The sequence below is a fragment of the Carica papaya genome, chromosome 3 (assembly GCF_054855325.1).
Source record: "Carica papaya isolate Zhongbai chromosome 3, ASM5485532v1, whole genome shotgun sequence".
Lineage (NCBI taxonomy): Eukaryota > Viridiplantae > Streptophyta > Magnoliopsida > Brassicales > Caricaceae > Carica > Carica papaya.
Genome location: NC_142311.1, coordinates 4,423,360 through 4,447,768, shown reverse-complemented (window position 1 = coordinate 4,447,768; position 24,409 = coordinate 4,423,360). Strand labels below are relative to the sequence as shown.

Genomic DNA, 24,409 nt, shown 5'->3' with positions numbered 1-24,409 from the left:
AAGCCACAACTGAAGGAGAAGAAGAGAGGGAAGAATCATGGTCGGATAGAGAGAGAAAGAGAGAGAGATAGATAGAGAGAGAGAGAGAGAGGGAATAAGAAGAAGAAAGGAAATGAAAGAAAAAAAAGAAGAAATGAAAAAAAAAGGAAGAAAGGAAAAAAAAGAAGAAAATATGAAAAAAAGGAAAAGACAAAAAGGAGAGGAAAGACCAGAGAGAAGAGAAAAGAAAAAAAAAAAAAAAAAAAAAGAAGAAAAAAAAAGAAAAAAAAAAGAGAAAAAAAAAAGAATGAAGAAAAGAATGAAAATGTGGTGACCAAATATGATGTTGGTACACTATATGCGACAACGTGCACTGATTCGATCATCAATACGTGGTATATTCAGTAACACGCGTGAACTAGTGTGTGGTGACGTTCGCGACCGAGATTGCGTGTCTCAAGATAAAATCAATTCTTAATTTCACGTAATATAGTTTCCAAAATTATTCATAATTTAATATGTGTTTTTTATTATAAATAAGAAAAATTATCTAAACGATATTCGGATTTCTGAAAAGATTGTAGATCGAGTTATACAGGATTACAGCTTTTCTGATCACACTATGGGTAAGAATTATGTGTATTCTGTACGGACACATAAATTATATGTTTATGTAAATGTGTATATGTATAGTGCATTATGTGTGAATGTTTAAATGTATGTTTAATATAATATAAATATAAGTAGTATGTCTAATTTGTATTTATGTGTATTTATATACTGTATATATATCTACCTTGTTCCGCATGTATGTGTATATATATAAATATATAATAAATGATATATGAATTGATAAAAACAGAATTAATAAGAACATAACTGATAAGAGCAAATGCGTGAATAAATATGTATATAGTATATTGTGTGTGATTGTGTATATGTACCGATAGAGATTGTGTGTGTAAATATAAATATATATTACGTGTGAGAGATGTAGTGATGGTACAAGTATGTATTGTAAAATATGTAACTAGTGTGTGTACATATAGAATTTGGGTACACTGTACTTGCTGTGTGATCTGGTACAGATGTACAACGCATTGTACTTACTGTGTGATTTGGTACAGAATAATTCAAAAAGTGGTTTGAAATGTATAGCTCTTATGTATGTGATGATATCGTATATTTTATGTGTCTGTTTGTATTTTATTATACGTAGAAATTAAGATCTTAAGTATGAAATAAGTCAGTTAGAAATAAGAAAAATTTGAAAAGAGTGTAGAGTGTAAAGACCCTATATATCTACTCATTATTCTAAATCGAGGAGGAGAGGGGTGCGTGTGTGACTAAAGTTCAACAGGTATGGTGAACCTGCACATGGATAGTGTTTGAAACCTAGTCCAGATGTGGATAGGTATTTGTGAACGAGTCACCTAACAAACGTAACTGTTGTGACCAATGTGAGATTGTGTGTTTTATCCATGCGATAGGATGATCCATTTCGTATCTATTCGATGACGATATAACCGACATTGTGCTTTTAGATATGATATTCTGAGTGTATGTTGACAGTTCGAGTGTAAGTGTGATTTGAAATAAGAATAAGAATTAGGTTATAAGAGTGAGGATTAGAATATGTTTTATGTGATGATTTGTTTTGTTGTGTATTTTGATTAGGATGTTTTGTTTGACATTTTCTTGATTATAAATATTATTATATTTTATATATTGCGTGAATGTATGTACGTAAGTCTCCATTATAGAATTATTTTTTCTTACTGAACTCATGAAACTCACCCTAATTCATTCATCATCCAAGTCAGAGGAAGTACAAAATCAATGAGAGATGACGAAGAAAAGCTTGTTAGATGCCTCAGTTATTTGTAAATAAATAATTATCCAGTCATAAGATGTGTGTATTAAAGTATAGTTCCGTTGCATATTTAATATTTATTTGTTTTACTACTTAAAAATGTTGTGCTAATATCCGTACCCACCGACATTGGGATTCGGACTGTTATATTCAATCTCTAAAAACAACATTGTTTGTTACAAAATTCAATTCTTATATAATTTACATTGAGTATTTTGAAAATTATTGGAAATATTTTCTCTTCCATAATTGAATTTCATTTGTTCAAATTTAAGGCAAATAACTTCTTTTTTACTCTTAAGAATGGCCAACAATTTATAACTAATTTATGTTGACAGCATAATCATTGTGAGATTATAGTCGCTTTTATCGTCTTGTGGCATGTTTATTATCTTTATCCATTAGAAACTTAAAATAATATATGTTGCGGAGGTTCTAAATCAATAAACATGTTGGCTTTGAGAGCCTTACATTGGTGTTACTTTAAGGGTCATTTATTACTTAAGCCTAAAAGGTGATGCTTTATTTTTTTTTTTCTTTTTCATCTTTTAGTGATATTTATATTTGAGCTTATTGTGATGTTGATTACAAACTCATAAAAAAAATTCTTCATACGGTTCTTGATCGATTTTGTTATAACCCCTAATACCCTGAACAAACTAAAGAAAAAAACCTCCATATCTTGTTCATGTAAGCAGTTATAACTAAATTGTTTTTGTTACATCAAGTTCTTCGTGACTTAACCATTCTCCATCCTATATTCATGTTTGTTACATCAACTACAAGTGAATTGTATTTGTCACATTAAGTTCTTTTTTACCTGACAGTTCTCCTTAAATACTATCACTCAATATATTTTTACTCATCTTAAACCTACGAAGACATTATCACTCTCTGTGTGATAATGTAGTATTTACTTGAGCAATTAGTGGTGTATGTCACGAATAGGAATTAATTCTTGATAAAAGTGATTTGTTGTGAAAAAGGAATTAAGATGGGCATGTTAAGGGAGGGAGATAGAGGTAAGGTGGTGGTGGGTGTTGGGATTTTAAAGAAAAAGTTAGAAGAAGAGTAAGAGAGAAAAGAGGAGTGCGTGTGGTGGGTCCCATTCTCCACATCACGAATATATATGTTAGAAGAGAGACACGATCGCATCCCCAACATGCTCCGTTGCTTCTTTCTATGCTCTTGTTGTACCTTTGATATGATTATTTATTTTACTAAAAACCCTACAAATTTTATTTATTTTTTGTTTTTTGTTTTTAAATCTATCCAATAAATTTATCATAAATCGTATTATTAAAATCCCAAATATTTATCCCATACTCAATACCCATGTGAAGCCCATTCCCTGCTTATATAACCAGTCGTATAGTATATACATATACCTCCCAATTACCCAAAACATTCTTAAGCTCACTACAATTTGTAGTTAGTTGGCATGGAAGAAATTTATACTTTAATTGTTGTCACACTTATTAATAGAGTTATAACTAGTTTTAATTGAATAAAAAATTGACCCTATGTATTTTTGTGACTTAATTATACGTAACTAGTTTATCATAAATAGACCCTCGACTATAATAGAGTAGTTGTTTTCTTTTTTTTCTTTTTTCTTTTTGGATATTCTTAAGAAGTAAAAGAAAGTTAATATATATATATATATGCACGTGTATATGTGTGTGTGTGTGTGTGTGTGCATATATATGTCCTTTTGATTTAATGGGGTTTTTTTTTTTTTTTTTTTTGAATTTTCTCTGGGTAAAAAGCAGCAATATTTGAGTACATTGTTCCCTAGCCAAATAAAAGAAGAAAGAATAATGAATGTAGGAACCATAAGAGAGCAACTTAGCTAGACATTTTAATAATTCCTCTCTATCCTACCTACAAGGTTTCATTTATTATTATTATTATTATTGTAAGGTCATATGAATGTTTGTTTAATTTAATTGATAGATTTATTCTTGGGGAATGTTGGGAACAAGATGGGTCAAATTAACATAGCATGGCTAAATGATTAATTAATATTTAACTATCATTAATTAATTAATTAACTCTCTTCATCACCAAACATAGAATTGACTCTAAACAAATCATGTAGAGTTATAATTTTGTTTGATTTATACATAGATAAGAGAGATCTTTAATATCTAAATTATTTTATCATTACTCATTTCACTGTTTACGCGAGTAATAAGCTAATTGTGCATAATCTTATTATTATTACTGTTGGGAATAATGGGCACGCCAAAAACCTAGCAAGAGAGCTTAAGGTAGGTGCAAACATGAATGACAAAATCTATTCTTATTGTTTACTTTTTTACTCGAATAATTATAATATTAAGCGTAATCAAAACTTGACTACACATAAAAATACAACTTATAATTTATTATTATTTTTTTTTCAGACGGTAAGACTTAAAATTTAAATTATTAAAAGGAAATACTTTAGGGAAATAGAATGGGATGACTTTTAATTGTTGTTAAGTGAAGGGGGAAAAAGTAGGAATGTGATTAGTGATGAGTCCCACCAAGTTAACTTTTGTGTACTTTGCAAAAAAGAAAAATTCAGGCATAAAGACAAAACTATTCATTAACATTAATCTCCAATATTTTATTTTTCTTTAGTACTCTTGTAAAGTGAATATTTAACACCTGTACAGTTAACTTTATATAGTATTATTATTTTTAATCTACTCAATTAAAATACTTAAAATTTCTTTTTAGTATTTAATTAGTTTCCTGATAGAGATGGGCCAAGATGGGGAGATTCGCCAAGCTGGTGTTGGGCCCAGCCCATACCACTTGAAATCTGAAAATAGCTTCAAAAAGCTTATAATAATTGGCTTAAAATGCAGTTGTTGGACCCATCCCAGAAAGTAATTGTAAATTTCTCTTTATATATATATAAATATATAAAAACTCCCCTCTCAAATACTATTATTACATACATACGTCTTTTTATGCAAAAAAAGGCAACCCCAATGCTACGTTAAATAAATAAATAAATATATATATATATATATATGTATCTCTCTCTCTCTCATAATTGCAAAGAATCTTATTAGTTCGGTGGGCCTTTAATCCATCTCTAACTTATTTTATTTTTCAAAATGAGGTTTAGAAATTGAATCGTTGTTTTTATTGATAATTTAGCAAAATTTTAAATTATTTTACATAAAATCAGTAATTTTAGTTTTAATAGACAAATTACGTGCATGATCAAAAATAAAATAAAAATAAAAAATTGAGAAACCCAAAAACCAAAACAAGTACTTTTATCATCTCCTCCATTTGCTTTTTCTTCTCTGCAAACCATCAAGAGTTTTCTGTTCCCCAAATTTTGATACCTTCAACACCCCGAAAGAAAAACATTTGAGAGAGAAGGAAAAAAAACAAAAAAAAAAAAAAGAATTTGTCATTTAGTTGTTTTTCGAGTGGGTCCCGGCGGAAAACATGGGAAAGTCCGGCTATATAAATATAAGTAATATATATATATATATATATTTGAGTGGGGCCCATGTAAATCGTAGTAGTCCGTACAGTAAGATGGGCTTAATTGGTACTTGAATTTCCTCCTCAATAAATCATCTTTGGTTTTTCCTCCATAAACATCTACATCGAAAGTGAAACGTCATGAATATTCAGTAATGTTAAAGAAAACGTTTCTTCTCTCTTGGTTTAAAAAAAGAAACGTTTCGAGTGTTTCCACAGTCATAGGTGGTATACCGTGAAAATTTGTAACATCATTTTCGTCAAAAAGCTACTTACACTTTTACTTTTTTAAATTTAATGAAAAAAAAAAATTATGACAAAAGTGATGTGTTAAAAGACCAAACATTATCGTTTTGGTCTCTCTCTTTTTTTTGACTGGGTTGGGGGTGGGGCGATTTATTATATATAAATTCGTGCCCCCGACATTATCTTTTTGGTTCCTGGTTTACATTAATAATTTGTCTTTACTTTTCACTTTCTTTTTATTATTATTATTATTATTATTATTTTTCAATTAGAACATATGAATTTCTTAAGGTTTTTACCCTAATCATCATTTATAAAAACATATTCATGTTTTTTATTTTTATTTTTAAAATTAAATTTTTAATTAAATATTATGAGATTTTGTCTTGTTAACTTTTCTATTCTTTGATATAATTATCATATCGCGTGACATTAAAATATCAATTTCTTACTTATTCTCTTATTTTTACTCTTAACTACTATCTTCACCAAGTTATAGTATGACTCATGAAATGTATGGTTTCATTTTGAAGACCTGTGGTTGACACATAGCTTTTAATTTTAAAGTAAATATTTTTTTGGAGATCTCACTTAAAACTTTTTTGGACTTTTCTAGTCTACCATTGGATGGGTAATGGCTTTCAATCTTGCTTGTTATAGACTTTAGGTCTAAGTACCGAAAAAAGGAAAAAATAAAAGAAAGTAAAATAAAGTAGTCATTCTCTTTTAAGTTGAATTTCATCATTAATTTATCTTTTTCCCATAAAGAAGAGACCAAAAAAGTAATCTTTATAAGAGATAATGTGAGATTATTGAAGAGGAAACCAAAAAAAAAAAAAAAAGACTAAGAAATACTTTTTATGGTAATTAGGGTTTTCAACCCCTTTTGTTATTCTTTTTTTTTTCTTGTTTGATGATGAAAATGATTGAACTCTCATACTGAAAAAGTGTTCATTTTATGTCATTACTAAACAACATTTCTTTGTCTGATTAATCTTAAATTTGATTTTGATATAAATTTATCTATATTCATGAAATTCTCAATTATAGAGTTTTATATTTATTTTTGAAGCTTCTTTCTTTTATTTATTTATTTATTTTCTCTTTTTAATCTCGTCAATCTTTTGAATTATGCTGTTTGTTGTTTCTTTTTCCTTCTTACAATTATTATGCATTCATCGATATTATATCATCTTCTCTTTGTTCATTATTTACGTAATTTTCTTAAATATAGAACATTTTATAAATTAAACATAATCACACGCCAAATAAATTTATTTTAAAGCAAGACAAGAGTTGACTTATTAATATTGACCGTATAGAAAATTAATTTTTGGATCATGTAAACCAGATTATCTAGCACGCTTCCTAAACTATACCTAGTTTGTGACTTGTAAAGATGATACTCGACAAGTCGCCTACAAGATTAAAATTTTAAATTTTTTTAAAAAATTAAATCATTCATTTACTACAAAAAAACTTGTAGGATTATAAATCATTTAAAGTTTGTACTCATATCAATATTCTAAAATATCGCATAACTAGCTCATATGTGAAAAATTTAAAAATGGCCATTACATCATCAAAACCTTCCAAGAGGACCTTGAATTAGAATAGAGACTTGAAATGATTCCTGACACTGAACTCCTTATCATAAGAGTTGACATTCAACTGAAATATGATTTCGAAGAAAACTATGTAAATAATTTTTAAACATTCTTACTTCTTACTTTCTTTAATTTCATTTATTATATTTGATATATTTTGTTTCATAATAATTTATTCATTTTATTTTTATATTTTACAACATATTTTTTTATTACCACTTTTTTTTTTTTGTCTATTTCAAGAGGGTATTATGATCTTCATTTTTTAAAAAAATTAATACTCCATCCTTTATTTTCCTAAAGAGAGACTCTCGGTGCGTAAAAAATTATAATGTTGGTCTTTCACGATAGAAAATATTTATTTTTATATTTATTATTATAATTGTGAAAACTAAGATAATAAATGTAAATAAGCTACTTCGTAACCGCACCTTACCTTTGGAGTTGATCTCACCCTAACTATTTGTTTACTTCAATTGTTATCTTCCCCTCTCCCTTCAATCCTATTTCTTATTTCATCTTCCCTTTTCTCTTGAAAGGTGCCATAAAAATAGAGGACTTACATATTGGTGGGGTGCTGGAAAATTCACCATATTCATATTAGTTCTCTAGACTTCCTTAAAATTATGATCTATTCTTATTTATTTATTTATGTTTGTTTGTTCAATGATTTATTATTTTACTTATTTTTATTTTTCTTTATGAAATATGTAAATCGTAATTAATTTACTGATACTTAAATAAGGTCTTGATTAGTACCATATTCTAATTGTGTTCTCTTTTTTTATTCTCATATATTTTGTACTTTGTCTTTTTTTTTCTATGTAATCATTCACTTTATAAAATATTTGATACGTCAGGACATGAAGTCAAACTTTATATTTACTATTCATTGTTATAAAAATAATTGATTTTATTATTTATTTTATGATGTTTATTATAAAAAAATTAAGGAGAATTACATAAAATTTTTGAGTGTTTAGACATAATTACAATTGAGTCTATTAATTTTTTTAAATAATAATTTTGTTCTTTCATAAATTAAAAAAATTATTATTTTTAATATTCATTTATACAATTTACTTATTTCCACATTTCTAATATTTCCTATGAATTTGTTTTTATTCTTGTGAAATAAACTAAAATCATCATTTTTTATTTTTCATATAAAATCTTTTACTTTTATAATTTAAATCACATAATTTACATGTGATAAATGTTTAATTTATTATTTAATATCTATGAAGAAATTATATTGAATTTGATAGAAATGTTTGTTATCCATGCATGAAGTGGAGTTTTTGTTTTTTGTTTTTATGCATGATTTGAGTTGCTAATTTTAAAAAAAATATATATATATAAAAACTTGAAATTATGAAATCATAGAAACATTATTTCTTCAAGTTTTTGCTTTTAAAAAAATGGGGTTGGATGCATGCATTAATTGTTTTTTTTTTTTAAAACTGATTCATGCATTAAATTTAATTCAAACTTTATTGTATATGTGTATGTATATATATGTGTGTGTGTATTTACATTTAGGAGGAAAGTGACAAAATGGGCATCCACATCCTACAATGCATAATGACAAAAGACCAGAAAGATTTGTTTTGATTGATGTAATTGTCCAACCCATTCAGGTTTGTTTGGTTTCTCTATTATTTCTTTAATTAAATCAACACTCAAACTATTATCACTTAATCCTCTTCCTTCTTTTGCTAGTTTTTCTTTTAATAAATTTTTTTTTAATATCGATAAATACAGACGTTACAACACTAATTCTAATTAATAAAAAAATATATTTTTATCAACATATACAATAATATTACATATCAATATGTATTTCTAATAAAGGAATAATAATTTAAAATTAATTTTATCTCATAAAATTACAATAATTACATCATTAAATAATCTATTATTATATTTTACATCAGAAAAATGTAACACACAAATTAACCGTAATTAATAATAAGCCTCTACTTTATTTCAACCAATAAAGAAAATTTTTACTTAAAATACTTACATGCTACATGTTGATGGGCAAACCCACTTGATATTTTTACTATTTTAGTTTCAAACTCCTTTTGTCTTTACTCCTTGAATTCTATTTCATTTCACTATCTCGTTTTTCTTTTTTAAATAAAAGACACAAAAATTGCTGCTGGTTTTGGGACATTATTCGTTTGTACCCGTTAATGTTAATAAGATCTGTTACGTACACATGTGTATATATCACCTTATACATATGCACATAATTGGAAAGAGGGATCTCAATTGTTCAACTTCGAGACAAAATGAATTATTACAAGGAAAAAGGGTTCCTCTTATAATCTCACCAATAGCATCTCAAGGAAAAACTAAAAACAAAACATAGGTTTAACTGATTGGTATGCACCCAATGTAATTGAAACAAGGAAATCTCTACTTCAATAACCACAACACTATTTTTGACTATCTTCTTCTTTTTTTACCTTAAAATTTTGGTTATTTGGAATTATATGTATTTGAGAAGATATTTTAACTCTTGTATCTTTGAACAATTCTAGCGATAAATTATCGTAATTGAAATTCAAGAGAGCTGTGTAGAAAACACTAAAAATATTATTTTATAATTTTCTAACTTCATCACCATTGTCACTCTCAATTCTCTTAATTATTAATTAATCTGTATAACTTTTGTAAATAAAAGGCATATAAACAAAAAAAAAAAAAAAAGACTAGAGTACAATTCTATACACCAAACAGAAGTTCATATTTCTAAATGATGAATAATAAAAAGAAAATAAGAAATGGGTATTAGCATAATTGGACTATGGCCCATCTTATATCATAATCTAGATGGGCTTACCTTTTGAATTGGGCATGTTCCATACACGGCCATCTTGGTATTTTATGCATCATATGGGGTTGCACTATAATTTCTTTTCTTGGCCTTGTTCCATTCCCTCCTATCAAATTTTTTTCCCTTGGCGATGGTGTCTTCAAACCCAATTTTCAAACATCAAGCACTACAACTTTTGGAAAAATGCAACACGGTGCACTCATTCAAGCAAGTTCATGCCCAAGCCATTACAAATGCTCTTGTTATTCACACGTACCCTCTTAGTAGACTGCTTCTTTTATCCTCCACCTTAGCTTTCTCCTATGCTCTCTCCATCTTTAACCAAATTCCCAATCCAACAGTTTTCCTTTACAACACCTTCATTTCCTCCTCAACCCACAACGCAAGTCTAGCCCTTTTTGTCTACAACAAAATTCTAACCCACCAAGACCACACTCTTAAACCCAATGTTTTCACTTACCCATCTCTTTTCAAAGCATGTGGCTTCCCTCCATGGCTCAACCATGGTCGAGCCCTTCATGCCCATGTCCTCAAATTCCTTCAACCCCCTTATGACCACTTTGTGCAGGCCTCCTTGATCAATTTCTATGCCAATAGTGGAAAACTAGGAGTGGCCAGGTACCTCTTCAGTCAAATTAGTAAACCTGATTTACCCACTTGGAATTCTATATTAGGTGCTTATGCACGTTGCCCAACTTCTACTGCTTCTTCTCTTGGTGCCATTTACAGTGGAGATTCAGATTCTAACCGGTGTATAGAGGTTTTATGGCTGTTTAAAGAGATGCAAAAATCTCCAGTTAAGCCTAACGAACTAACCCTTGTGGCTGTAATCAGCGCTTGTGCTAATTTAGGTGCTTTTAGCCAGGGTGCTTGGGCTCATGCTTATGTTACGAAGTGCAATCTCAAGTTGAATCGTTTTGTTGGTACTGGTTTAATTGACATGTATTCGAAATGTGGGTTTATTGATTTTGCTTACCAATTGTTTGAGAAAATGCCCCAAAAGGACACGTTGTGTTACAATGCAATGATTGGTGGGTTTGGCATGCATGGTTATGGTTATAAAGCACTCCATCTTTACGAGAAGATGAAAAGTGAAGGGTTTGTCCCTGACGATATTACATTTGTGGTAGTAATGCGTGCTTGCTCGCATGTTGGGCTACTTGAGGATGGCTGCCGGATATTTGAGTCCATTAAAGAGTATTATCGGATTGAACCAAAGCAAGAACACTATGGTTGCCTTGTGGATCTGCTGGGTCGAGCAGGACGGCTTAAGGAGGCGGAGGAAGAGATTAGGAAAATGCCAATGCAGCCCAATGCAGTGTTATGGAGGTCTTTGTTGGGGGCAGCCAGGGTTCATGGCAATTTAGAGATAGGTGAAATGGCATTGAAGCATCTGCTAAGATTGGAGCCAGAGACGAGTGGGAATTATGTGCTTCTATCTAATATATATGCAAGTATTCACAGGTGGGGAGATGTGAAGAGAATAAGGAAATTAATGAAAGATCAGGGGGTCGATAAAATGCCTGGAAGTAGCTTGGTTGAGGTTAATGGTATCATGCATGAGTTTTTCACCGGAGATAGAACACATCCATACACAAAAGAGATTTATGGAAAGCTTGAGGAGATCAATACAAGATTGCAAGAATATGGTCACAAGCCAAGAACCAAACAAGTGTTGTTTGACATAGAAGAGGAGGAAAAAGAAGATGCTCTTTCTTATCATAGTGAAAGGCTAGCCATTGCCTTTGCTTTTGTGGTTTCTAATTCGAATCTCCCTATTCGGATTATAAAAAACCTTCGGGTTTGTGTGGATTGTCATGCAATTACTAAGCTTCTTTCCACCATATATAGAAGAGAAATAGTTGTAAGAGATCGAAATAGGTTTCATCATTTCAAAGGTGGAACTTGCTCTTGTGTTGATTATTGGTGATGCATCCTTGCTTGTAATTGAAAAGCTAGCAAAAGAAAAAAGTAAATGTGGGAAGATTCATTTTTGTCATAAATTGATCCTAAATATTGTAATTTCACATCACAGCATGGAATGTTATTTGTCCAAATGACTTCGATTTCAAAGTTATCATAATTAATAAGAACAAAATCTTGTAGTATTTTTTTATTTTTCCAAAAGTAATTTTTTATTTATTAAAATTAGATATATGTCCATGTGAGTACATATACAAGTCATAAAGATCAAAGAAGAAAATCTAAGCACAAAACACAAATAATGGAAGTTGATGGTAACGTTAGAACACTGAAATGGACAAATGCTAAGAAGAAATCTCAATTCCAAACATGGCGAAAAATAGTTGTAATCAAACAAACCAACTTGATCTTGAAATTCAGAGTAAATAAAAAGATCTTTATTAAAAGTTTCAAGAGTTAGATTTAATTCAATCGAGATTCATTACTTAAAATTGTTATCTCTTCCTCTGAAGTAAAGAATTCTATTTGTAAAGCTCAAGATGAGTAGGAATTTCTTAAACAATCTTTGGCTGTTAAATGCATTTTTTTTTTCTTCAGTTGTCTCTTTTAGCTTATCTATTTCATTTTAACATTTTCTCCTTTATTTATACTTTTTAAACTAATTCTTCTTCTTTGTTTATTTCTTTAAGCCACATTTTTATTCTTCAATTTCTCAATATGAAAAGTAGTATTGAAAAAGCTGTCTTTATAAATTGATTTAATAATAATAATTATTTAAAATTTTCAAAAGAAGAGCTTCAAAATTATGAGCATCATCAAGAATAGAAACAATTGTTGCTAGAAGTTAACAAATCAAAATGTTGATTCACTAATTATCTCTAATCACAAGTCATTTTTCAACTACAATTGCTTGATTTCATGAAGACCGAGACACAAGAATATTAGACATTTCTCTGTTTGGTCGTTAGCAAATTAATTATAATTGTTCTCTTTAAATATTGTAATTTACTATAATTTTATTATTAGTTAATGACGATTAGTTGATATTTATATTGGACAAAATAAATGGAATAATTTAATTAAATACATAATTTTAATTATCAAAATTAATTAATATTATTTAAATAGTTTTAATGATTAATTTTTATATTACTATCTTATTAATATTTATATTTTATATCAAATATTCTTTTACAACTAATAATTTTATAAAATACTCTATTCTTTTTACTTTAAATTAAATTATTTTTATTAAAAATTATTCTCAAAATTCTTTAAGCAACTCTTTTATTATAAACATTAGTAGAACCAAAGGGACAAGTAGTTATTAAATAATAAAAAAAATGTTTATAGGATGATATCATGAGCAACGAGTTTCATAATTGTGAATATATTTATAATGTGAATAGTTACTTGCTTTCTCTAAGCTTATTCTTAATTTGTTTGAAGATAAATATGACGAAAATTTAAATTTAAAGATAAATATGTTGAACTGTCAAATTTATGAAGTGCAACTTTCTAAACCATACAATAAGGTTTCTGATTTAAATTAATTTAGTATAAGTTTTGTTTAGTTAGTTTTGATTAAAAAACAATTAAGATGAGAATTGGATTTATGAAGAATTAGATATATCAAAAAGGGCATATTTCTTATTTTAGTAATTTCAAACATTTTGAGTTAGGTTATATTTAGAACAAATAATCAAAATCATTTTATACTTCATTTGCAAATTTACATATTTTTATCTTATAATAAATGTAGATTCTATTTAGAGATAATAATAATTGAGATTGTATACAATTTTATGTGAAATTATAACAATTTATTCAAGATTTCATCATATCAATAGAAAAAAATGTATCATCATTTTAACTCTAAATGAAATTACATATAAGGTAAATTTTTATAATTCGAAATGTAATAACCCAAAAATTAAGGGGAAAAAAAGAGATCAAAACGACGTAATTTTTTAAAAAATTCCAAAACGACACCGTTTTGGGTTAGGAAAAAAAAATTTGACTAGAGGCCTGTTCGCCTCTGGTCGGGGAGGAAGAGGGAGAAGAGGCGTGTAGGGCTCTCCTCTCTTTGACTATAAATCAGGTAGGGAAAGAAAGTGTAACGGCCCCAGAAATATTAAAATGGAATGAGTATTTAAATATATCAAATGCGGAAGCGAGATCAAAATTTCAGTTAACATCCCTTACACGAAAAACCAAAAACGTACTTAAAATATAAAAGATTAAACTAACTAAGAGAGAAACTCGAAAATAAAACTATGAGTATGACTACAGAGTCTCTAGGTATCCCCTTCGTCGTCCTCCTGCGGAACGGGCTCGGGAACCATGTCTTCCTGATCTGAAATGGTTAAATAAGGAGTGAGCTACACTAGCCCAGTAAGAACATCACGATATCTCACCGTCACGGAGGTAAAGGTGGGTAGAAAAACACAAAAAGACCAATGGAGCATAATTTACAATAAACTCGTTTATTAACATGAAAACCTTTACCATCCACTTACCTCGGTGGAATTTATGAAAACAATATAAGAAAAATAATAACATTATCACAATCATGGAATAATATAAGCTGTAAAACATAGCACTTATCACGCCTTTTGTAATTCAATCATTATACAACATATCATTTTCTCATTTACCAGCCTACTAGTATCCATGGGGGTCCCTAGGGGTCCCGCTACCCGTTAACCTTTAACATTCATAATCAGTTTCCAGGGCCGTCCCCATACCCCGTCCGGTATGGGTGCCAAAACCATAAACCTCAATACCCCGTCCGGTATGAGGGTGAAACGGGCCGTCCCCATACCCCGTCCGGTATGGGCGCCAAAACCATAAGATCTCCATACCCCGTCCGGTATGGGCGCCAAAACCATAAGATCTCCATACCCCGTCCGGCATGTGAGACCACAATCCCGGTAGGGTTCCCTACGGACCCGGTCCGTCCACCATCTCCCAGGATATCTAGTCAGGCTGACCCCATCATACAATTATCAGTCTATACAATGTTTCATTTCCCTTTTCCTCAATAAGCATCATCAATTCACATTTAAACAAGCAAATCGTAATTCATGCCGAACAGACAACATACAGTATCAATTCTTCAGTCATTCAACCCATAATTAATAAAACAGTAATATATGCATTCGAAACTATAAAATGAACACATCAAACCCCATAATGCATTTAAAGCTGTAAAACAGTGTAAAACATGCCAAATAACAGTAAATCATCAATCACACTAGACTCGGGCTCCATTAGCAACCTTAAGCAATTTCACACATGCGTTAATTCAAGAAATACCGTTTTATCATTTTGAACTTTAATACCGTGATAGGAAATAGGGTGAGGGGTCCTTACTTGTTTTCGGGATCCGAATACGATTCACAGTGCGCCTGCAGGCCGTCCCTAATTTTCCCTGAATTTTTCCCGGGGAACTGAAACACACTAACAGTACCTGCACGTGTTCCAAAAAAAATCCAAATTAGGCCCAGAGCCCCTTTCGGACCAAATCGCAACTCCGGCACGGCGGCTCCGCCGTGCTCCGGCGACGGCGCCGCCGCTGGCGGCGGCGAGTCGCCTCGGGTTGGCTGTTTTCGGCCGAATTCGGCCACACTCGCATTGGTCCTTGTCAGAAAACAACCCTAGGGCCCCCGGGGGGGCCAAAAATCACGGAAAAGCGGAGCTTACCGGCGGCGGCGCTCTCGGGTACGGCGGCTCTCCGGCGAGGTTCGTGTTTTGGTGATTCGGCTTCGGTCAACCTGTAGAGAAAAGAATGGTGATCACGGTGATATAAAAATTGCATCGAACGGAGGCCGGGAAGGACCTCGTCGGAGGCAAAAACCGAGAGGGGCGCGGCGGCGCCGCTGGGTTTCGGCCGCGTATTCCGGCCGTTTGGCCGGGATTTCGGCCTCAATTTGGCCATAGGAGGAATCAGCGGAGAAAAACGAGTCGGGGGTATGAAATTTACCTCGATCGGCGGTCGGAAATTTCCCCGGTGCGGCGGCGGGTGGCGGCGGTCGGCCTCTGGTTCGTCTTCTCCGGCGAGCGGCGGGCGGCTAGGGTTTGTGGTCTGGTGTGGGGGTTCTATTTATAACCCCTTGCCTTTTGATCACAGCCGTTCATTTCGTTTTAATCTGGGCCGTTCGTTTTTGATTGAATCTGGGCCGTCCGTGCGATTGAATCTGGGCCGTCCGATCGCGCGATTGATCTGGGCCGTCGGATCGCACCCACGCGGATCGCCAACGTGGCTCCTTTCGGAGTGACGCGGTCTTGCCACGTGGCAGGCCCCGGTTGGCCGGGACTGCTGACCGGGCCTGCTGACGTGGCTGCTGACGTGGCCCCCCCTTTTTTTTTTTTTCTCCTTTCCGGGTGCTACAACTCTCCCCCCCATAAAGAAATTTGGTCCCCAAATTTGCCTCATTACTCTTGATCAAACAGATGAGGATATTGGGCCCTAAATTCTGATTCCAGCTCCCAAGTCGCCTCCCTAGGCGTGTGGTTCTGCCACAAGACTTTTACAAATGATATTTCCCGGTTACGGAGTATTCTGCTTTCTCGGTCCGTGATACTGACCGGTACTTCTTCATAAGACAAGTCCTCTCGGAGTGAAAGCGGTTCATGAGCCACGACATGAGAAGGGTCCGGATTGTACTTGCGCAGCATAGATACATGAAACACATTGTGAACCCGGGAGAGCTCAGGGGGCAGTGCAAGTCTGTAGGCAGTGGTACCAATCTTGTCTAAGATTTCAAAGGGTCCAATGTATCTGGGGTTTAATTTTTCCCTTCTGCCGAACCTACTAATTCCCTTGAAGGGGGTGACCTTAAGAAACACCCGGTCACCTTTCTCAAAGGCCAGGTCTCTCCTCCGGGTATCAGCATAGCTCTTCTGCCTACTCTGAGCTGTCTGGATGTTCTTCTTGATCTTAACTATCTTGGACGTGGTTTCTTCCACCAAATCCGGGCCAAACAATCTTCTATCGCCCACTTCCTCCCAACAAATCGGTGACCTGCACGGACGCCCGTATAGCGCCTCGTATGGGGCCATGCCGATGCTTGCTTGGTAACTGTTGTTGTAGGCAAACTCTATCAGGGGTAGATGGTCGTCCCAATGGCCTCCGGAGTCAAGGACACAAGCTCGGAGCATATCCTCCAGCGTACGGATTGTCGTCTCTGATTGTCCATCGGTTTGGGGGTGGAAGGCAGTACTAAGGGACAGCTTTGTTCCCATAGCTTGCTGGAAACTATTTTAGAACCGAGAAGTGAATCTGGGATCCCTGTCGGACACCACTGTTACTGGGACCCCATGCAGTCTGACTATTTCCCAGACATACATTCTTGCCAACTTGTCCAACGAATCAGTCATTCTGATGGGCAGGAAGTGGGAAGACTTAGTGAGTCGGTCAACAATTACCCATATGGCATCGTGTCCCGATCGTGCCTTGGGTAGTCCCGATACGAAGTCCATGGTGATGTGTTCCCACTTCCATTCTGGAATCGGTAAAGGCTGAAGCAACCCCCCTGGGCGTTGATGTTCTGCCTTGACCTGCTGACATACCAAGCACTTAGATACAAAGTCGGCTATATCTCTCTTCATCCCATTCCACCAGAATCGGGGTCGCATAGTTTGGTACATTTTTGTACTTCCTGGATGCATGGCGAACCTTGAACTATGGGACTCTGTCATGATGTCTCTTTTTAATTCATTGTCGTCTGGGACACACATTCTGTCCTTGAAACGAATCAATCCGTCGGCAGAGATCTGAAATTCTGAGTTCACTCCCTGTTCTGCATCCTTCTTGCGGTTTACTAGGGCGGGGTCGATTGACTGGGCTTCCTTTATTCTTTGGATTAACTCGGGTTGGACTGCTAGGTGGCTCAAACATGTGGCCCTCTTCAGATCTTGCAGTCGAACCTGCTGCGTAGCCCCAATGGACCTGCATTCCGAAACCATCAGATGGGCTAGGGTGCCTGCACTCTTCCTACTGAGGGCATCGGCTACTACGTTGCCCTTACCTGGATGGTACAGGATGTCACAATCATAGTCCTTGAGGAGTTCCATCCACCTTCTCTGACGCATGTTGAGATCCTTCTGAGTGAAGATGTGCTTCAAGCTCTTATGATCGGTGTAGATCTGAAAGGTCTCTCCATACAAATAATGGCGCCAGATTTTCAAGGCGTGTATGATTGCGGCAAGCTCCAAGTCATGGGTAGGATAGTTCTTCTCATGATTCTTTAGCTGTCTAGACCCATATGCTATAACCTTTCCATGCTGCATCAGGACACAACCCAGGCCCAGATAGGAGGCATCACTATAAACTGTATACCCTCCTGATCCACTCGGTAGAGCCAGCACGGGTGCAGTAGTCAGTCGCTTCTTCAATTCTGAAAAACTCCTTTCGCAGTTCTCATTCCAATCAAACTTTGCATTCTTCTTTGTGAGTCGGGTTAGAGGGGCCGCTAGACTGGAGAACCCTTCGACAAACCGGCGGTAATAACCCGCCATCCCTAGGAAACTGCGAATTTCCTTAACTGTTGTCAGCCTTTCCCAACCAAGTACCGCTTCAACCTTTTCGGGGTTCATCGACACCCCTTCCTTCGATATAACATGTCCTAGGAAGGCGGTTTGCTCGAGCCAAAATCTACACTTGCTCAACTTTGCATACAACTTCTTTCCCCTGAGTACCTGGAGGACTTGGGCAAGATGATGAGCATGTTCTTCTCTACTTTTTGAGTAGACTAAGATATCATCGATGAACACGATGACAAATTTATCCAAAAACTCTCTGAAGATTCTGTTCATTAGATCCATAAAGATGGCCGGGGCGTTGGTTAGCCCAAACGGCATAACCAGGAACTCATAGTGTCCGTACCTGGTTCGGAATGCCGTCTTGGGGATGTCTTCAGCTCTCACTTTCACCTGATGGTAACCTGATCGTAGATCTATTTTAGAAAAGACCTGTGCACCCTGCAACTGATCGAAAAGGTCATCAATCCGGGGGAGAGGGTACTTGTTTTTAATTGTTACCTTGTTTATCCTTCTATAATCAATACACAGTCTCAACGTTCCATCTCCTTTCTTTGTAAAAGTAACCCCGGCACCCCATGGGGAAATGCTGTGTCTAATGAAGCCACTGTTTTGTAGCTCAGTGATTTGTTTCCTTAGCTCTTCCATCTCGATGCGGCTCATTCGGTAAGGAGCTACCGAGATGGGTTGGGTTCCTGGCTGTAAGTCTATGGTGAACTCGACCTCTCTGTCCCCTGGTAGACCGGGCAGTTCATCCGGAAATACGTCTGGAAAGTCTCGGACTACTGGAATCTCTTGGATACAAACTTCCTTCTTGGGTTTACCTAGTTAGGGAAAATACAATATCAACGCACTGGGAATTAAGAAGAAAAGAATTTGTCATTAGGGAAAATCAGTACCGAATAATTTTATTAACTTGTAAATGGCTCCTCGTTGGGAGGATTAAATACAATCTTTTTATTAAAGCAGTCTATGGTGGCGTGATACGCCGCCAGCCAATCCATTCCTAGGATTACATCAAAATCCCCTGTGTCTAACCCTATCAGGTCTACCCTCAATTTCTTATCTGCTATCTCCACGGCACATGCCCTGTAGACAACCTCTCCTAGTAATGTCTCCCCCCCAGCGGTAGATACCAACAATAATGAATCAAGTCTATCAGGTGATACACAAATTTTGGAAGCAAGAACATGTGAAATAAAAGAATGTGATGCACCAGTATCAAACAAAATATGAGCAATGTGGCCAGAGATAGTATACATACCATGTACCACGTCCGGGTCTGCATCGGCATCCTTCTGGGTAAGGTTGTAAACTCTGCCCTGGATTGGAGGCCTCCCTTGATTCTGGTTCCTAGGGCACTCCCTCGCATAGTGCTGGGCACTGCCGCATATGCGACAGGTGTTGTTGAGGCGGTAGCAGGGTCGGTCCCCATGATCCCTGCCGCAGTACTGGCAGGTCTTCCCACGAGCTGCCCCCATAGCCTGAGGAGGGCCCTGAACGGCAGGCCTGGGTCTCTTACTGGGTTGGACAGGCATGGTAGGCGCTGGCCTGCGGAGCGGGGCTGAAGGTCGGGAACTTCCCGTTAGCTGAGGGCGGGTGTCGAAGCTCCTTTCTATGATCTGCGCCTTTGCCAGGACTGCCGAATATGTCTCGAGCTCCATCACCAACAAGTGCTGTCTGATCGCCGGGCGGAGACCCCACTGGAATTTCCTGGCCTTTCGGCCCTCATCCAACAATGTCTCCGGGGCATGTCGGCCCAGCTCCAGGAACTTGCGGGCATACTCCGACACTGTCATATTACCCTGGACCAACTGAGCAAATTCCATTTCCTTTAAATGTTGGATGTGCTTAGGGAGATACTCCGCATGGAAAGCCGCTAGGAACTGCTCCCAAGTAACTGGTACAGGCAGGGTGGCCCGCTTGAGCTCCCACCAGCGTACTGCTTCCCCTACCAGCATGTAGGAGGCAATGGCAGCCCTCTGCTCAGGAATTACTCCCAAGGTCTCAAAGGCTCTCTCAGTCTCCGCCAGCCAGTATTGGGCCTCTTCGAAAGAGGATCCCCCTGAAAAAGTAGAAGGGTTCAGTCTCCTGTACCTCTCTATGAAGCCGGGGTCGATCAAGGAGGGAGCGGGGTCCCGAGGTAAAGGGACTGGGGCCGGCTGAGGGTGAACTGGGGGACCCTGTGGTGGCGCCTGCTGATGGGGTGGGGGCACTGGAATATGCTGTGGCGGTACCTGTTGGTACTGTGGCTGTGGTACCGGGTCGTACCGCGGCTGTGGTGCCGGGTGGTACTGTGGAGGAACAGGCTCCTGCCGGGGTGGCTCGGGATCAGCCTGCTGTAACGGGGGCTCAACCTGCGCTAGCGGAGGAGGTCCGGGTAACTCCCTTCTCTCCTCTTGCCTTCGCTGGGCAGCTACGAGAGCTTCCACCATCTCATATAATCTGTCCAAATCCTCCCGAAGCGAATTATCTTGGGCCGCTCGGTTTAGTGGGGGCCTTCCTCTCCTCATTTCTGTGTACCTGCATTTACAAGGAATGGTTGAGTAACGACCAATCGGTGAGTATTTCTTTAAAGGACTATAGTGTAAGGGATGGGTCCGAGGAAATGCGGCTCTGATACCAACTGTAACGGCCCCGGAAATATTAAAATGAAATGAGTATTTAAATATATCAAATGCGGAAGCGAGATCAAAATTTCAGTTAACATCCCTTACACGAAAAACCAAAAACGTACTTAAAATATAAAAGATTAAACTAACTAAGAGAGAAACTCGAAAATAAAACTATGAGTATGACTACAGAGTCTCTAGGTATCCCCTTCGTCGTCCTCCTGCGGAACGGGCTCGGGAACCATGTCTTCCTGATCTGAAATGGTTAAATAAGGAGTGAGCTACACTAGCCCAGTAAGAACATCACGATATCTCACCGTCACGGAGGTAAAGGTGGGTAGAAAAACACAAAAAGACCAATGGAGCATAATTTACAATAAACTCGTTTATTAACATGAAAACCTTTACCATCCACTTACCTCGGTGGAATTTATGAAAACAATATAAGAAAAATAATAACATTATCACAATCATGGAATAATATAAGCTGTAAAACATAGCACTTATCACGCCTTTTGTAATTCAATCATTATACAACATATCATTTTCTCATTTACCAGCCTACTAGTATCCATGGGGGTCCCTAGGGGTCCCGCTACCCGTTAACCTTTAACATTCATAATCAGTTTCCAGGGCCGTCCCCATACCCCGTCCGGTATGGGCGCCAAAACCATAAGATCTCCATACCCCGTCCGGCATGTGAGACCACAATCCCGGTAGGGTTCCCTACGGACCCGGTCCGTCCACCATCTCCCAGGATATCTAGTCAGGCTGACCCCATCATACAATTATCAGTCTATACAATGTTTCATTTCCCTTTTCCTCAATAAGCATCATCAATTCACATTTAAACAAGCAAATCGTAATTCATGCCGAACAGACAACATACAGTATCAATTCTTCAGTCATTCAACCCATAATTAATAAAACAGTAATATATGCATTCGAAACTATAAAATGAACACATCAAACCCCATAATGCATTTAAAGCTGTAAAACAGTGTAAAACAGGCCAAATAACAGTAAATCATCAATCACACTAGACTCGGGCTCCATTAGCAACCTTAAGCAATTTCACACATGCGTTAATTCAAGAAATACCGTTTTATCATTTTGAACTTTAATACCGTGATAGGAAATAGGGTGAGGGGTCCTTACTTGTTTTCGGGATCCGAATACGATTCACAGTGCGCCTGCAGGCCGTCCCTAATTTTCCCTGAATTTTTCCCGGGGAACTGAAACACACTAACAGTACCTGCACGTGTTCCAAAAAAAATCCAAATTAGGCCCAGAGCCCCTTTCGGACCAAATCGCAACTCCGGCATGGCGGCTCCGCCGTGCTCCGGCGACGGCGCCGCCGCTGGCGGCGGCGAGTCGCCTCGGGTTGGCTGTTTTCGGCCGAATTCGGCCACACTCGCATTGGTCCTTGTCAGAAAACAACCCTAGGGCCCCCGGGGGGGCCAAAAATCACGGAAAAGCGGAGCTTACCGGCGGCGGCGCTCTCGGGTACGGCGGCTCTCCGGCGAGGTTCGTGTTTTGGTGATTCGGCTTCGGTCAACCTGTAGAGAAAAGAATGGTGATCACGGTGATATAAAAATTGCATCGAACGGAGGCCGGGAAGGACCTCGTCGGAGGCAAAAACCGAGAGGGGCGCGGCGGCGCCGCTGGGTTTCGGCCGCGTATTCCGGCCGTTAGGCCGGGATTTCGGCCTCAATTTGGCCATAGGAGGAATCAGCGGAGAAAAACGAGTCGGGGGTATGAAATTTACCTCGATCGGCGGTCGGAAATTTCCCCGGTGCGGCGGCGGGTGGCGGCAGTCGGCCTCTGGTTCGTCTTCTCCGGCGAGTGGCGGGCGGCTAGGGTTTGTGGTCTGGTGTGGGGGTTCTATTTATAACCCCTTGCCTTTTGATCACAGCCGTTCATTTCGTTTTAATCTGGGCCGTTCGTTTTTGATTGAATCTGGGCCGTCCGTGCGATTGAATCTGGGCCGTCCGATCGCGCGATTGATCTGGGCCGTCGGATCGCACCCACGCGGATCGCCAACGTGGCTCCTTTCGGAGTGACGCGGTCTTGCCACGTGGCAGGCCCCGGTTGGCCGGGACTGCTGACCGGGCCTGCTGACGTGGCTGCTGACGTGGCCTCCCCCCTCTTTTTTTTTTTTCTTTTTTTCCTCCTTTCCGGTTTCTACAGAAAGAGAGCAAAGGAGAGAGAAATAGATCAGAGCAGATAAATAGATATATATATATATAGAGAGAGAGAGAGCTCATGTGGAGGGAAGAAGAACCGACGATGGCGCTGTGTTCCTAAGCTGCGTTAGACCCGTGAGAAGAAAGAACTAGAGGAGAGAAAACCAAAGTAGATCCAAAAATTGATCCGTCTATACGTGGCGGTGCATAGGAGAAGAAGACGATCTGTGCAATGGCTTGACACATGTTTTTGTTGTTCCGTGGCTCTTTTCGGTGTGATTTTACTAGATCTGCGCTGGATCTAAGGGAGCAAACCATTTCACGGTGAGTTATGGTTGATTCACAGTGGTTCGTGGCGGCACGTGGTGGTCTGGCGACAGCGCGTGACGGTTTTCGATGGCGGCACATGTACGCTCCGGTGACATCATGTGGAGGCATGCAACGACGTGTTTTTTTGGTGGTAATGTATGATTATATTTGGCATTCGGGAACTCTTCTACGAAGTAGATCCGCAAATGAAAATTAGGTAAGTGCGTAAGCGCTTATAAATATAGTTTAATCTTTTTAAGATATTAAAACTATTATAAAGGTTCGGAACTTAAAAGGAAATAAAGTCAAGAATTAAGTGTAAAAGTGAAATAATAGAGTTTAGAATTTACATTCTTTACACAATAATTTAGAATACCCAATAGGGTTACGAGAATGTCCATTCTAAAAGAACAAACAAAAATCAAAGAAATAAACAAAAGACAATATACTGAGTATTTTAGGATGACTTTCACTAGTTTCTGAAGGGAGTTTGGGCGGTGAACTTATTCTCAACCCTCTTGTTGATTAGGATCTAGGTCTTGGTCCTCTTAATATGAGATAGTTAATGAAAGAATGAGCTACACTAGCCTAGTAAGACTATTACATTACTCACCGATACAGAAACTGAACATTGGTAAACATCATAAAAACAACCAATAAAGCTCTTAATTTAAGTAAATTCATTTATTATGAGGAAAATCATTTATTGCATATATTTACCATTGCAAGATTTCTAAAATCGATATATAGAGACAATAACGCAAATAACATATCAATCTCATTTTTAAGTG

General features: G+C 36.8%; 1 protein-coding gene across 1 annotated transcript; it reads left to right on the top strand.

Annotated features, from left to right (window-relative positions):
* The first annotated feature begins 10,119 nt into the window (after nt 1-10,119).
* On the top strand, nt 10,120-12,118 carry LOC110815817 (Pentatricopeptide repeat (PPR) superfamily protein). The gene has a single exon (XM_022043770.2). It carries the CDS (start codon nt 10,176-10,178, stop codon nt 11,973-11,975), a length of 1,800 nt encoding a protein of 599 aa, XP_021899462.1. The 5' UTR covers nt 10,120-10,175; the 3' UTR covers nt 11,976-12,118.
* Nucleotides 12,119-24,409: the final 12,291 nt, after the last annotated feature.

Coding starts and splice junctions, on each gene's coding strand:
- LOC110815817 (XM_022043770.2), top strand. CDS start 10,176: ATGGTGTCTTCAAACCCAATTTTCAAACATCAAGCACTACAACTTTTG.